Source organism: Alligator mississippiensis, chromosome 5, assembly GCF_030867095.1.
Source record: "Alligator mississippiensis isolate rAllMis1 chromosome 5, rAllMis1, whole genome shotgun sequence".
In the NCBI taxonomy this organism is placed as follows: domain Eukaryota; kingdom Metazoa; phylum Chordata; order Crocodylia; family Alligatoridae; genus Alligator; species Alligator mississippiensis.
In genome coordinates, this window is record NC_081828.1 from 142,809,015 (window position 1) to 142,823,749 (window position 14,735).

The following is a 14,735-nucleotide window of genomic DNA, read 5'->3' on the forward strand; positions in this document are numbered from 1 at the left end:
TGCCCCAGACAACCTCACTGCAGCTGCAGACAACCCCACTGCAGCTGCTGTGATCTCCCAGCTGTGGGACACCTCATGCACCCCCAGGGCTGGGAGGTCACAACAGTATCGTGTCGCCGATGGCCATTTGGAAGTCTTCTGAAACACACCTGACTTTCTGCAGTCAGTGCTGAAGAGAGATCTTATCATCTTGGCTTTGAAGGTTAAAGTCTCATCCCCAGATACAGTTGCAAGGAGTATTAATGCTTTTACTTTATTTTCTAGGCTTCCCAGAAGCAGGCTTCTAGGGCTAGGAGCCCCTTCTTCTGATGTTGGCTCCCAGCTGCAGGGGTGCCCCACACAACCCCATGGCTGGGAAACTGCAGCCACTTATCTCCCATCCATGGGGCATGCCAGGCACCCCCGGGGCTGGGAGATCACAGCAATACCTTGCAGCTGCCAGGGCTGAGAGTCCCAGCTGCACCATGTGCAGAGGCAGAGTCCCTGCAGCTGGCAGGACTCTAAGCTCCAACAGCACCTGGCAGCTGTGGATGCTGGGGCTTGGTGGCCTGGGGACTCTGCTGTGATATCCCAGCCCTGAGGGTATGTGAAGCACCCCTATGGTTGGGAGGCTGCAGCAGCTGCAGTCTCTCAGCCCCAGGGGTGCATTGGGGACCCTGCTTCTGGGGGTGGTGCAGCTAAGACACTCAGCCCTGGAAGCTGTGGGGTACTGCTGTGATCTCCCAGCCCTGGGGGTGCATGGCATGCCCCAAGGCTGGGAGATTACAAGTGGGGTTGTGTGGGGCACTCCTGCAGCTGAGAGCCACATCAGAAGAGGGGGCTCCCAGCCCTGGGAGCCTGCTTTTGAGAAGCTTAGAAAATGAAGTGAAAGAGTTAATACTTCTTGCAACTGTGTTTGGGGGCTTCAACCTTCAAAGCCAAGATAAGATCTCTCTGCAGTCAGTGCTGAAGAAAGTCAGGTATGTTCCAAAAGACTTTGGTAGGATTTCCAAATACTAAACCTAGCTAAGCAGCCTGCATTTGTTGTGTAACAAAATGATAATATTGAGGCTCTATTTGGTTTGTGGGAATGCATGCTACTTTGAAATCTGTTTCAAAGGCCCTGTATCTTTAAATATCCCATTTCATTAGCTTCCTCTTTAGGAAAGTCTGGATGTGGGTCTCTGAAGTTAATGTGTTAAATAAATGAATGAATGAATGAAATAAAATAAAATAAAGCAGTACAAAATTATACTGCTAATTTTAATGCAGGCACTGTGTGTTAGCTAGTCTTTAATTAAGAGAAAGTATGTGTCTGACACAACAGACCTTGTGAATATATTAATGCAATGTTTAAGGCTAGAATTAACAAGCACTCTGACGAAGTTTACAGATATTGGTTAAGCATTCTCAGATTTACAGTTTTTCCCTCTAGAGGTGTAAGGTAACAATTCTATTAAGGTCCCATATCTTATTCCACTTACTAGATGTCTAAGCTTATGTGGCTGCTCACCCAAAATACACATCTCACCACACAAAAGTGATTTTATTCCATTCAGGGAGGCACACAGCTCTCTTGTTTTCTCAGTGTGCAGCCATATGTACCCAAGAGCATATAAACATTTAAGTAGGGATCACCTATATCAAAAGGTCAATAGCAATTGCTAAGCATAGAGGGTTTTAATTCGTGTCCAACTCAAAGTGGTGGGATGAAATTTCCACTGTGTCAAAACTCAGCTCATTCCTATAAGCTGGGTTTTAGAGAGGAGATACCTACTTAGGTCTAACTGACAGGAGCATTAGGAAAAGAACCCACATTCCTTTTACTCATGAGCCTAGTGGTTTAGGCTCAAGAAGCGGTAGATGCAGTTATAGATAGACCTACTCAATTTGCAATTTAATGGAAATTGTGAAATAGGGCATTGTTTGTTAAATCTGCAACAAAAAAGAAACCTTACTAAAAATAAAATGCTGGTTCCCCAGTGGGAGCCAGAAGTCCTCGTTGCCACACAGCCTACGAGGAGGGGAGGGAAGAGGGTCTGCAGGCACAAAGAGGAGCAGTCAAAGTGGCTGCCACATCTGCCCCTTGCCACTGATTGGCTGAGGACTGCCTGTCCATCAATCAGCAGCAAGGGGTGTGGCCATGATGGACCACCCTTAGACAATCAGCAGCGAGTGGCAGGGCTACTGGGCCTCCCTCAATCAAGAGACATGGAGAGTCCTACTGTGATAACCTTGTGAAAACAGCAGCCAGCCCTGCAATCTGCCCACAAAGTTGGTGCCTGCCTCCTCAATTTGGGTAGGTCCCTATAGATCCCATTCACAATGAAGGGGTTTAAATACATTTATCAGGAAAGTCCCCTAACCACCATAGTATAGATCATGACAGCTAAGGACATCTTCTACGCTGTCTCTTAAAGTGGGTACTTCTTTAGCGCTATATGCAAGATGCAGTCTGACTCAAGTACAGTAAGGAGAAGGTATTACCTAGGGATGGTGGAAGGCTTTGGTTCTAGCTCCTGCTCCCAATGAGGATAAAAGGTATAAACAATACTGGGACAGAGGTTGAAACCTAGGGCTTTCCCCCTGCCAGGGATAGCCAGGTTTCCTCTGCCTCTTCCTCTATCAGCGGAGCAACGTGATTTTTCTCCAAAAGAACCAGGGACTCTGGTGAAAGTTATTATGTGCTTCCTAGAATAATATTAAATGCAACCCATAGGTAAGGATTGAATCCAACACCTAGGTGACTATTCTGGATGGCTCCTGTGCATGAGCAGTAATCAGTCTCATTGCCCAGGGATCTTTTAAAACCAAAATGGAGACAGACAGGCTGCTTACAGACTTAGAAAGAAAAATAACCAGAGCCTTACTTTCAGCTTGGTGCACCCCTGCACTGTGCACATCACATGCCCAGAAGAGGAACCGAGTCAGTTTGATGTGGCTTTCACAGCAACTGTATAGATCACACACTTCACCAGGGCATTTTGGTGCTTTTATCCAATAGCCGATTCAATAGGCTATTAGCCAAAAAACCCTACTAAAGTGCGCAATCTATTCAGACGCTGGGCAAGCCGGGTCAAACTGACACGGTTCCTTCTCTGGTAAACCACTGTTTTGGGGGTGTTTTTTCTCCCATGTCTGCCAGCGCCCATAATGATTCAAGGCATCTTAGGATGTTGTGGCTGCTATGTAGTGTGAGGCAGAACTTTCAGATACCCAATATTTGCATACATACCATTTAGATGTCTTAAAACTTAATTTTTCATGAGAAGGATTCCTGGACAAAGGACAAGAACGAGGGAAAGAGGCAAATTTGTGACATTCTTTGTCATAAGGTTTTGTGGTTCCATTTTCATGCCAAGACACCCAAACATACCAGAACGTTGCTATATTTAAATTTTAAATCTTGATATGTAATTTAATTTGACAGTCCTCTTAAGCAGCTTTTTAACACGCAGTAAGACATTGCTTTATCTGTTGCTTATTTAGCAGTTCATGAAAGCTCAAATTTTAAACAAATTTGACCAGGTGTGAATTTCAGTAATCATTAGCTTTATTTTTTGTATCAAAGTAGAGTGGTTGAAGGCTCCTCATTAACTCAGTAAATCATTCTGCTGTACTCTACAGTACAGAACAATGCTTTATAAAATACAGTGAATCTTTGTTTATCTTTAGTTTAACTGGTATGAGACACAAGAATATCTGCTACACTTGCAGTAAATGGCTATGTAATGGACTGTATGTGTGGCTCCCAATCTTATTCATGGTCTACTGTATTTGCTGTGTAGATTAAAAAAAATTAGTTACAATTGACAAACACCCTATGGCTTAATCTTTGCCCGTTAATCATTTTGTTGCCTCATAGGATAAAAACCTCTCTCAAGCCATGCTAGCAAGTAGTGCGATTGAAAAATACTAGCTTAATGCTTCAAATGTAGCCACAGCCTGAAATACAAGAAAACCAATGTCTGCCTTAAAAATGTAAATCACTTATTACAGAACATCCCTTGTGTAGTAGCATAATGGGTTTATTTAATAAAATGATAAACGGTAGTGTGATGGAGTTCTCATTATATAACATTCTGGTACCTGTCCAATCCTACTTCAATCTTATGCTAGAAAGAATTAAAGAAAACTAAAGATCAAATATTTGGTGCTAAGGCAAAGATTGACAGTTAGGTTAGGTGTATTAAAAAAAAAACATGGAATTTTCAACTACTTACCCACAAATAGTATGTGAACTGCAGTGCAAAAATAGCTATGCCTTCATTGTCAAAGGATCCTGCTACTGATCGAGATATGTAACCTGGTACTATAGCAATAAAACAGGCAGCTAAAAGCCCTGCTCCCTGGTTCCACAGTTCTCTGGTAAGCAGGAAAGTAGAAATAGCTGTAAGGCCGCTAAAAACTGGTGCTAGGAACACACATACATCTCTTATGTGGACTGTTATATTAAGCATATTTAAAATCCAATGTATAAGGCCTGCTGTCACCATCAACCCTGGGTACACCTAGGAGAGAAAAGAATATCAAACTATTAATGCAGGATTATAAAAAGCACTCATCCACTACATGCATACAGTTTATAATAAAAATGTGCATTTCTTGGGTGAAATCAATTAAGTGCAGAGAATGAGAAAAGAGCTTTTTAACCTTTCTTTAAAACGTATCTAACAGCAGCCTGCCATCGCCAAATGGTTTTCTGAACATATTGGCAATAGTCATTGCTTCCAAATAAATAACAAGGACACAAATGGTTAAGTCTTATCTACCCTCCAAGTTGTTAAAAGAAAGATGAACTTCTGGTTCAGATACTGGACCAGGAGGTTTATATTTTATATCTAGCAAAATTGGTCAGAAAGTGTCAAGCCATCTACAAATGCTTTAAAAGGGAAAAAAAACATTTCAAACAATGTTATGCATAATTTTCTTTGGTTAAACAGGTCTTAAAATTCTTATTTCTACCAGAGATTTTGTATGCAACTTCTTGCATACTGCTTAATCTTAAAATGCTTCCTCTTTTCTCCACACTCCCAAAGTAAGAAAATAGTAGCTTACATTTTTTTTCTAAGGACTGAAAGAATGTTTGTGAAAAATGACCTTTGAATGGGCAGTTTTCTATGTATTAATTTAAAAAGATTTTCAATAGCCTACAACTTGGGATATGAAATATCTTAAATCCTTTAGAACTGAATTAATATGCCTTCAATGAAAAGTACATCATGGATTTGTACTGATCTATTGAATCAAATATATATATTATGCAACATTAAAGAAGGCTAAAAACATTTTGGGTGTCTATACACATGTGCCAGGATAGAAGGGGGAACTGTTCTAATTAAAGCCCCCACAGCAACATGTGTATTCAGCATCCTGAACTTCAAAATGCTGGCAGGCGCACTTTAACTAAAACTCATTGGACTAGCTTAATTTAAAGCACCCCCGCCACCATTTTGAAACCTAGGGATGCTGAATATATGTGACGCAGAAGCTGCTGGAGCATGCTAATTAGTACGCTTCAGATGCCTTGCAGCACACTTAATTAATCAAGTCTGCTCTGACGTGTGTTAATTAGCATGCATTGTAAGTCACATGTATAGGTGCTCTTTAAGTAGTAGTTTTACTCTCCAACATTTAGCTACTTTGGGGATAAATTTAACAAAAATGCTTCTCTATCCCTACACATTAGAAGAGTAAAATAAATTTCAAATATCTTAACTGCTGCACAAGAAACAAAGTACAATTTTTCTGTTAAACAGACATGGGTGGTGGTGGTGTTACTTCTCATATCCCTAAGATATTTTTAGGAGATGAGTTGAGCCACAAAAGTTTAGTATGCCAAAACGTCCTATGAAATATGGTAGTAATTAATAAATATTATCTTAAAATAATCTTCTCACAGTTTTAGTTTCTTCCAATAAAGAATTCAAGAAGTTATCCAGAGTTTACTAATTTTTAAGTACTGAATTATAATTTGATTTAATTTACTGCAGAATATTTCGTTAAATTCTACTTAAATGGAATTTTCCTATTATTAAAAAGAGATTCTTCAACAGGTTTTCTCTGTTGCATTTGCTTGGGTTACTCCTGTTCAACACTACAGGACTTCCCCTCAAGTAAACAACATATTACCACATTTACCCAAATCCAAGGTAACTTTAAATTTAAGATGACCCTCCAATAATTAGAGTCTACATATAGCAAATGTATAAAAGAATCTAATTATTGGAGGGTCATCTTAAATTCGTTCCCCCCCCCACTTCTGCCACAGCATCAGGGCAAATAGTAGCTGGGGGGAGGGGGGCAGCTAGCCCCCTACTATATGTGCAGCCTGAGCCCCTCCCCCACAGTGCCAGTCCCTCCTGCTGCCCCCTGCCTGCCTTCCTATAGATTCACTTCCTGCCCCCAGCCCGGTTTCTTACCGTCAATAACTGTTTCAGCTCTATTTCCACATAGCCACGTGACACTGTCTGAGGGCAGGAACTGTTTTCCCAGCCCCCCAACATACTGAATGGGGGGAAAAAAACTTGTTTTGGGCACAAGTAAATGTGACAGACTACCATAGTCTGATGTCTTAAAAAAATTTTTTTTTCTGCTCAGCAGCCCACGTCCAAAGTAATCTCATTAACTTGTAATATAGTTCAGAAAATCTTTACATCTTCCCCATTTTTAACCTAAAAGTCTTTCAATAGGGGACTATCAACAGTATGTTCTAAAACACAAGAAATAATGTCCACTTAAAAATACACAGGATGCCTAGATCTTGTCTATATTATAGACCGGGGTAAGCAAAATATGACTGAGGAGGCTAGATCAACTTCCCCTTCTCTTCCCCTTCCACCCTCAGTTGGATCTGGCCTGCAGGGGGTGCCCGCTAATCAACTGGATCTGGTCTGTAGCTGCTCTTGCGGTGCTCCGCATGGGGCTAAGCTCAGTGCTCCCACCCACATCCACAGCCCTGGTCAGCACATGCAGCTTCCAGTGGGGTTGTTCCCAGCACAGCTGGCTGGCTGGTGCTCAGTTCCCCTTGTCTCCAGCGGCAGTTCTTCCTCCAGCTCCTGCCCTACTCCAGACAGGCAGGAAGCTTCAGCCAGGCAACTCCTGCCCCAGTGTGTAGGGCTTTGGCTCCAGCTCCTAGCCACCTCCCACACACCTACAGATGGCTGCTAATCACGCTGGGTGGGCAGAGTGGGTGAGAGTTGGAGCCAAAGCCCCATGCACTTCAGCAGGAACCACCCAGCTGAAGCTTCCTCCCCACCTGGAACAACATGACTGGCAGGAGCTGGGAGGAGCTGCTGACATTGGAGGCAAGGGGAGCTGAACTACAAAGTACAAAGAGGACCTGCTAAATTCTTAATCACAGAAGCTAAAAATTAGAATGTATCTAGTACTGCCCCCCCCCACAATTATACAGCATTCCATTTAGTTCTCCTTTAATTCTGTACTTTTACTGAATTTTTAAAAAGCACCTTGAAACAATTATTTTTATACTTACAGTCCCACCTACTATTCTTCCCAGTGGATACCATGCTCTTTCATCAAACCAATTTAAAAATTCATAAAACCCATGGGATGCAAGGTGATGGGTTGATCTATAGTTAAACCTAGAAAAAAGGAAAGGGAAAACATTCAGAATAAAGCAAGTATTCCATATCAACATTAGTGCATCCCTCCTCTTTCTGTAAATTGGGAAATATTTAGAAAGTCAATGCCCTATTCAAGCATCAAACCATAAATATAAATGAATAAGCAAATACAAACTTCATTATTAGCCTCTGCGCACACTGACATTTCTTTAGTTTTAGAATTGATGTTCATACTCGCATGCAGAGTATTATGTGCCTACCTTCTTTTAAAAACATTAAGATGTGTCAGAGTAATAAGTTTCTACTCTTTAGCCTTCGCCTCTCTTCTTTAATCTCTGCAGCTTGAAAGCAGGTAAATCTTCATACATAATGAATTCAGATCATGGTAAAAGCTTTAAAAGTCCTTCATTTGTAAACTACCCTACTTACACAAAAATAAGATAAACTTGAATATAAGACAACCCACCAATAATTAGATTCTATATATGGAAAATTTACAAAGTTGTTAGAATTTTCAGGGTACAGAATCTAATTATTGGAGGTTTGTTTTGAATCTGTCACCCTCCCACTGCTACAGCAGCAAAAATAAATAAGGGGAAGGGCAGTCAGGTAGCCCCCTTATCCTCAGCTCCCCTACCTTCTTCCCTATCCTTACTATCAGATTCCTACTCCAAGTGGAAGTGAGGGACAAATCTGAAAACACTGACTTTGAAATAAACATGCCTGTAGTAATTTGCATATGGCCAAATTACTGTGGGTACCTACAGACTTAGTTTATCAGAATTCATGCATTTTCCCTTTTTTTGAAACCGCTGCAAGTTTTAGCACCAGTACTCCATAAACGCTCTTTTGAGCAGCACTTTGTTGTATCTACATATACAGCATGAACTATGCATGACATTAGTTCAAAGCCAAAAGGCTCATGATTTACCATACAGTTCATTGGGCTGGCCCCAGCCAAGTTAACAGCATTTCAAGCCATTGTGACCCCATAGCTCAGCATGTGCGTGTATATTCCAGATAACTCCCACAAAGGATCATGTGTTAATTAGCCCCCACTCACAACTAGAACTAGGTGTTCTTGTTACAAGTCCTGGGATCCCCTAAAAATTTATATTAGGGGTGCACCAATAAAGATTTTTTTTTTTGGCCGATACTCATGGCTGATTATTAACCAACTATATCAGCCAATACCAATCCAATAGCTGAAATGCAGCCTGGCAGCTTGGAGAGCAGCGTTTGGTCAGTAAGTTTGTTGGGGAGGAAGGGGCATGGGGGATGGAAAGGGTACGAGGGGGCAGATTGAGGGCCCCCATGGTGAGGGAGGTAGTGGGGCTGGGGCTGGCGCTAACGTTGTCCAGCCAGGGCAGGGCAGGGTGTGGAGCAGAGCCACAGGCTGCTCATCCAGGGGCATGGTGGGGGGGACTCCTGCTGCTGTGTGCACCCCTGGGGGAGCCATGGGACCAGATGACCCTGAATTTGTGTGCGGGGCAGAGACAGGTTGCCTGCTGCATGCTCAGGGCCAGGGGCTGCACCAGCCTCTTCCTGGCAGGGAGGCTGGGCCAGGGCTGTGCTCAGGGTGGGCGGGAACAGCTCAGAGGGGGAGCAATGGGGAATTTTGGGGTGGCTGTAGCCCACCCCATAGCCCCTCCACTCCCAGCACTGCTGCTGCCTGTGCCCCAAGCCCATGGCAGGCAGCCCACCCTTGCCCTGCACACAAATCTGGGAAACATACCCCACCATGCTTCCTCTGGGGGTGTGTGCAGCTGCAGGAGCCACCCTACCCTCTCGTAGCTCCATCCTGCGCTCTGTCCCAGCCCCAGCCCCACTCCTTCCCTCACTGTGGGGGCTCCCCCCACAGACTTACTGACTAGACACTCGTCTCCAAGTTGCTGGGCTGTATTCTTGGCTGTGTGCATGTTGTGGCTGCGTGTATGCACGCGGCATTTACTGATGACTTTAAATCAGCTAAACCAGCCAAAAAAAGCTGACTGCCAATAATGTCAATTTTTTTCCTTTATCAGTGCTGATCCAATATATACCAGTATATTGGTACATCTCTAATTTATATATGCAGTTGAGATGCTGGGCAATCTGCGCTGGTTCCATCTCATGAAGGGCAGGGCCACACTAATCATATGCAACAGGCTGGAAGAGGGGGAGAGAGGGATTCTAAGTGAACTGTTTGGGGCCCCATTTGGTGATGTCAGCTAGACATTTAAGGCTAGTGAAGAAACAGGAATTATTAGGAATGGGAAGAGAGACATAGCTTGGGTACCACCTACCCAAGGTACTACCATATATCATATTCAGATGGGCTACACTAAACTATCTTTGTGGTAGGTTGCCACCAGCATGTTTGCCCAGTATGGGCCATGTGTTTTATAGTCATGTTCAGTGTTCATAGATTCATAGAAGCTAGGGTCGGAAGGGACCTCAATAGATCATTGAGTCCGACACCCTGCATAGGCAGGAAACAGTGCTGGGTTTAGATGACCCCAGCTAGATGCCTATCTAACCTCCTCTTGAAGACCCCCAGGGTAGGGGAGAGCACCACCTCCCTTGGGAGCCCGTTCCAGACCTTGGCCACTCGAACTGTGAAGAAGTTCTTCCTAACGTCCAATCTAAATCTGCTCTCTGCTAGCTTGTGGCCATTATTTCTTGTAACCCCCGGGGGCGCCTTAGTGAATAAAACCTCACCAATTCCCTTCTGTGCCCCCATGATGAACTTATAGGCAGCCACAAGGTTGCCTCTCAACCTTCTCTTGAGGAGGCTGAAGAGGTCCAGGTACCCCAGTCTCTCCTCATAGGGCTTGGCCTGCATTTAATCAACATCATCGTTGATGATCAACATTTAATCAACATCATCACTGTTTTGGCAGCAGTTTAATGATAGGCAATGTATTTAATGAGGTGGTTATCTACTTGAAGATCAGTCTAATCTGAAGGACATCTAGACAGATGTCATTAGTAGCTAGTCTTACAAATTTATACAACAAAAGAGCAAAAAGGAATTGAAATCAGATCCTGACATCAGGAGATTCACATGTTTACATCTACTGAGCCAAATCATTAGTCAAAAGTAAGGCAGAGAATATATATTTTACTGTATTGCTTTTGGGAAGATATTCTTATATGATAAATAAGCTATTGTATAGTATAAGTGTATGTACAAGATGCCATGCGCTGTAGAAACAGAAGAATTATGATCACATAAGAAAATTCATATAAATGCCATCAATCATTCTGACCCAGAAAGCTTCAATCATATCAAACTGCAATATGGTATTCATACCTAATAAGCTTGCTGCTATTCCCATTTGATTAGATTGCTATATATTTATTAATTCTCTAGTTTTGAATTGTGAACTGTAATAAGATTTGTAAAATACTGTACTGTACATGTAAAATTTAGTTTCTTACATTAGCACAGCAAAGTTTTATCACTAATATATTTAGTGCCAACAGTGTGTTCAGCACAGTATAAAATAGACACAAACCTAGTCTTAAGAAGTTTATAAACTAAACAGACACAGAACTGACATAAAATGCACCGAAAACCCAAAGGATGATTCTTATCCTAGGGTGTTGGTGATAACATATCTGATGTATTAGTTTAGAAATCCTTGAATAAAGCCTCAGTCAAATTCAGTTACTACAAAAGGACAGCTAATATTTTTTTTCCCCAACAATACAAGATTATTTAAGTGGATGAAGGGGGTTAAAAGCATTTAACTACTATTAAAGTTGTACAGCTTACCTTAGAGTTACTTCTAGCCTTTAGTAGCATAATCTCATATTTTTAATAATCACAATAAATTACCAACCAACTTGGATACCAAAGTTTAGATCTTTTTTCTTCTTCTTATTTTTAACATTTGTTATAATAGAATTATATTCACCACCATAAACTTTTACAGTATGCCAAGTCTCTCTAAGAGTTCTGTTCTGAACAAAATTCCACAACTGAAATTAATTCCAATAAATACATTAACTTTTTATCTTGATAAGGTCTACCAGTGGGTGTTGACAGCATCCTTACAGTTCTAGCAGATTGAAAAGCCAGATTTTAGATGTCACAGCTTTTCTAAACTACACTGTTTTATATTTTTAATCATGTAGAAATAAGCAGTGGCAACATTTAAAAACTTTTGGGAAGAAATGGGTTATTGATCTTCAGCTGAATGGTTGAGATACTGCAGTTTATATCATTAACTCAACACAGTACAGCATTTACCCTATCCTATTTCACTTTTGGGATATAATGATAATATTTGAGAAGTAGGGTGCTAACATTGAGATAAAAGACCTTTTATTTAGGATGTTAAAAATGGACTAAACTTCCAGAGCTAGTGGGTATTCTCTGTATTTTAAGTCAGGCCGCATACAAGCCTAAAAAAGGACTTGGAAGCTTAACAATAAGCACTGCACTTCAGACTTCCTTGTTTAAGTCCGTCTGTCTTTCTCTAGGAATCTTGCAAATGAAAAAAATGCAAGATTTCTATATTTAGAAACCAACTAAACTCTTACCAAATCATGATGCAAACACTGTATGCCACGTATAAATTAAATTAACTGCCTGGTTTTAAGTCTGAACAAACAAAAATATATAGGTATTTATGGTTCTTTGAGAAGTGCTGTCCCAATCTAGATATGCATCTACACCAGGCATAGGCTAAACTTTTGGCAAACAGGGTGCACTGGGCCATGAATGCACTTTGAACATCCTGTCCTTGAACCCAACCTCCAAAGCAGAGGTGCTACTAGTGGTACAGGCAGCCTCTGTGTAGTACAAGGTAGATTGGAGATGGGACAGGTGGTACAGTTACGGATAGGGAAAGGAGCAGAGAATTAGATCCAGCAAGGAGTGCAGGGCAGGAAGCAGAAAGCAAAAGCAGAGCAGCATCTGGGTCAGAGAGCATAGAGCAGCAGATTGGGTAAGGGAAAACGATCAGAGTGGCACACATGTCAAAAAGGTTTGTCCCCACTGCCCCAAAGGGTAGATTGCCTTTCTTCTTCCTTGCGTTTGCTCTGCTGTAGAGCTGATATAACTGCCTTTTGGGAAGAAAAACTGTAAATAGTTCTAGAATTCAGATACAATCAGGATTCCACACTGGGTCTACAGATGACCCAAATGTATTCACCACCCCCCCCCCCCCCAGGCCTGCATGAGAGAGATCTGTTGAAGCTGAAGAGACAATAACCACACCTTGATAAACAAACATTTCCAGGGTCAAACACTGCTAAATTTGAGCTGTCTTTTCTCAGCTGCTAGATCAAATGCAGGCAGCCTCAGAGAGGAGCCTTCCTAAAAGGAAGCGATACTTCGGGCACGGATCCCAGTGTGAGGGAAAGGAGCCAAAAAACTTTCTTAGCTAAACAGAGAAATCCAGGGGAGCATAAGGGCAAAAATGGAGGCCTACAGGCAGTGGAAGCAGGGGGAAGCTACGAAGGAGGAGTATACCCACTTGGCCTGCATTTGCAAAGAGGCAGTCAGAAAGGCCAAAGCAACTACAGAGCTGAGGCTGACAACACAAATTAAAGACAACAAAAAGGTGTTGTTTTTTTTTTTATGTATGTAAGGAGTAAATGGAGGGCAAAGGGCAGCATAAGACCCCTACTGAACAAGCAGGAGCAATTACTGACAGATGGGGGACAAGGCTGAGCTCTTCTATGAGTTTTTTGCCTCAGTATTCCTGAACAAAGGTCAAGATAAATGTCCTAAAGTATTCTTAGATGGGTATCTGAGGGACACCAGCCCACTGCCTGTCGATGCTGACTTGGTGCAGAGTCACTTGGATGGATTGGATGTGTTCAAGTCAGCAGGCCCAGAGGAGCTGCATCTAAGAGTACTGAAGAAATGGGCTGGTGTCATAACAGAACCACTGGCACAGCTGTCTGAGCACTCATGGTGCTCGGGTCAGGTCCCAGAGGACTGGAAAAGGGCCAGTGTGGTCCCTATTTTCAAGAAGGAGAGGAAGGAGGAACCGAGTAATTATAGGCCAGTCAGTCTTACCTCCATCCTTAGAAAAGTCTTTGAAAAGATTATTAAGGACCATTTTTGTAGGAGTCCGGTGGGAAAAATAATGCCAGCACAGCAACCAGCATGGATTCAGAGCAGGTAGGGTAGATCATGTCTGACTAATCTGGTTTTGTTTTATGACCAGGTCACAAAACGCTGAAATGCAGGAGTAGAGGTAGATGTCATTTTCTTGGATTTTAGCAAGGCCTTCGATGCGGTATCTCATCCCATTTTCATAAATTAACAGGCTGTGACTTAGATGGTTACACAGTCCAGTGGGTGGTAAATTGGCTTGGGGGTTGCACCCAGAAAGTGGTAGTAGATGGGTTGGTATTGACCTGGAAGGATGTGGGTAATGGGATCCCACAGGGCTCGGTCCTTGGACCTGTACTCTTCAAGGTCTTCATCTATGACTTTGATGTGGGCGTGAAGTGTACTCTGTCAAAATTTGCGGATGATACTAAATTGTGGGGTGAAGTGCACATTCGAGGGTAGGGAACGACTTGGACAGGTTAGAAAAGTGGGCAGTACACAATAGGATGCAGTACAACAAGGACAAATGCAGAGTGCTGCACCTAGGGCATAAAAACATCCAGCACACCTACTGGCTAGGAAATGACCCTCTCAGCATTACAGAAGCAGAAAGGGATCTTGGAGTCATAGTAGACTCCAAGATGAACATGAGTCATCAGTGACAAAATCATCAGCACAGCTAACTGCACTTTATCATGCATCAGCAGATGCATGACAAATAGAACCAAAGAGGTGATACTTCCTCTCTGTGCAGCACTGGTCGGACCACAGTTGGAGTACTGCGTCCAGTTTTGGGCGCTGTACTTTAAGAAGGATGTGGATAGCTTCAAGAGGGTCCAGAGGAGGGCAACTCATATGGTTAACAGTTTGCAGGCCAAGCCTTATAAGTAGAGACTAAGGGACCTGCACCTCTTCAGTCTCTGCAAGAGAAGGTTGAGAGGTGATCTTGTGGCTGCCTACAAATTCAAAATGGGACACTGCAAGGTATTGGAGATGCTCTGTTCTCCAGGGCGCCTCTTGGGGTAACAAGGAACAATGGTCACAAACTGACAGAGAGCAAATTTAGGCTAGATATCAGGAAAAACTTCTTCGTGGTAAGGGTGGCCAAAATTTGG

General features: G+C 42.5%; 1 protein-coding gene across 1 annotated transcript in view; it reads right to left on the reverse strand.

Moving 5' to 3' along the window:
• Positions 1 to 14,735, reverse strand: part of STT3B (STT3 oligosaccharyltransferase complex catalytic subunit B) — a 108,540-nt gene that overhangs the window by 47,440 nt on the left and 46,365 nt on the right. Inside the window, exons 2-3 of the mRNA XM_006270508.3 lie at positions 7,475 to 7,583; positions 4,203 to 4,490 (exon numbers count right to left, since the gene is read on the reverse strand). Of these exons, the coding sequence (XP_006270570.1) occupies positions 4,203 to 4,490; positions 7,475 to 7,583 (397 nt within the window). The remainder of the gene's footprint in view (positions 1 to 4,202; positions 4,491 to 7,474; positions 7,584 to 14,735) is intronic.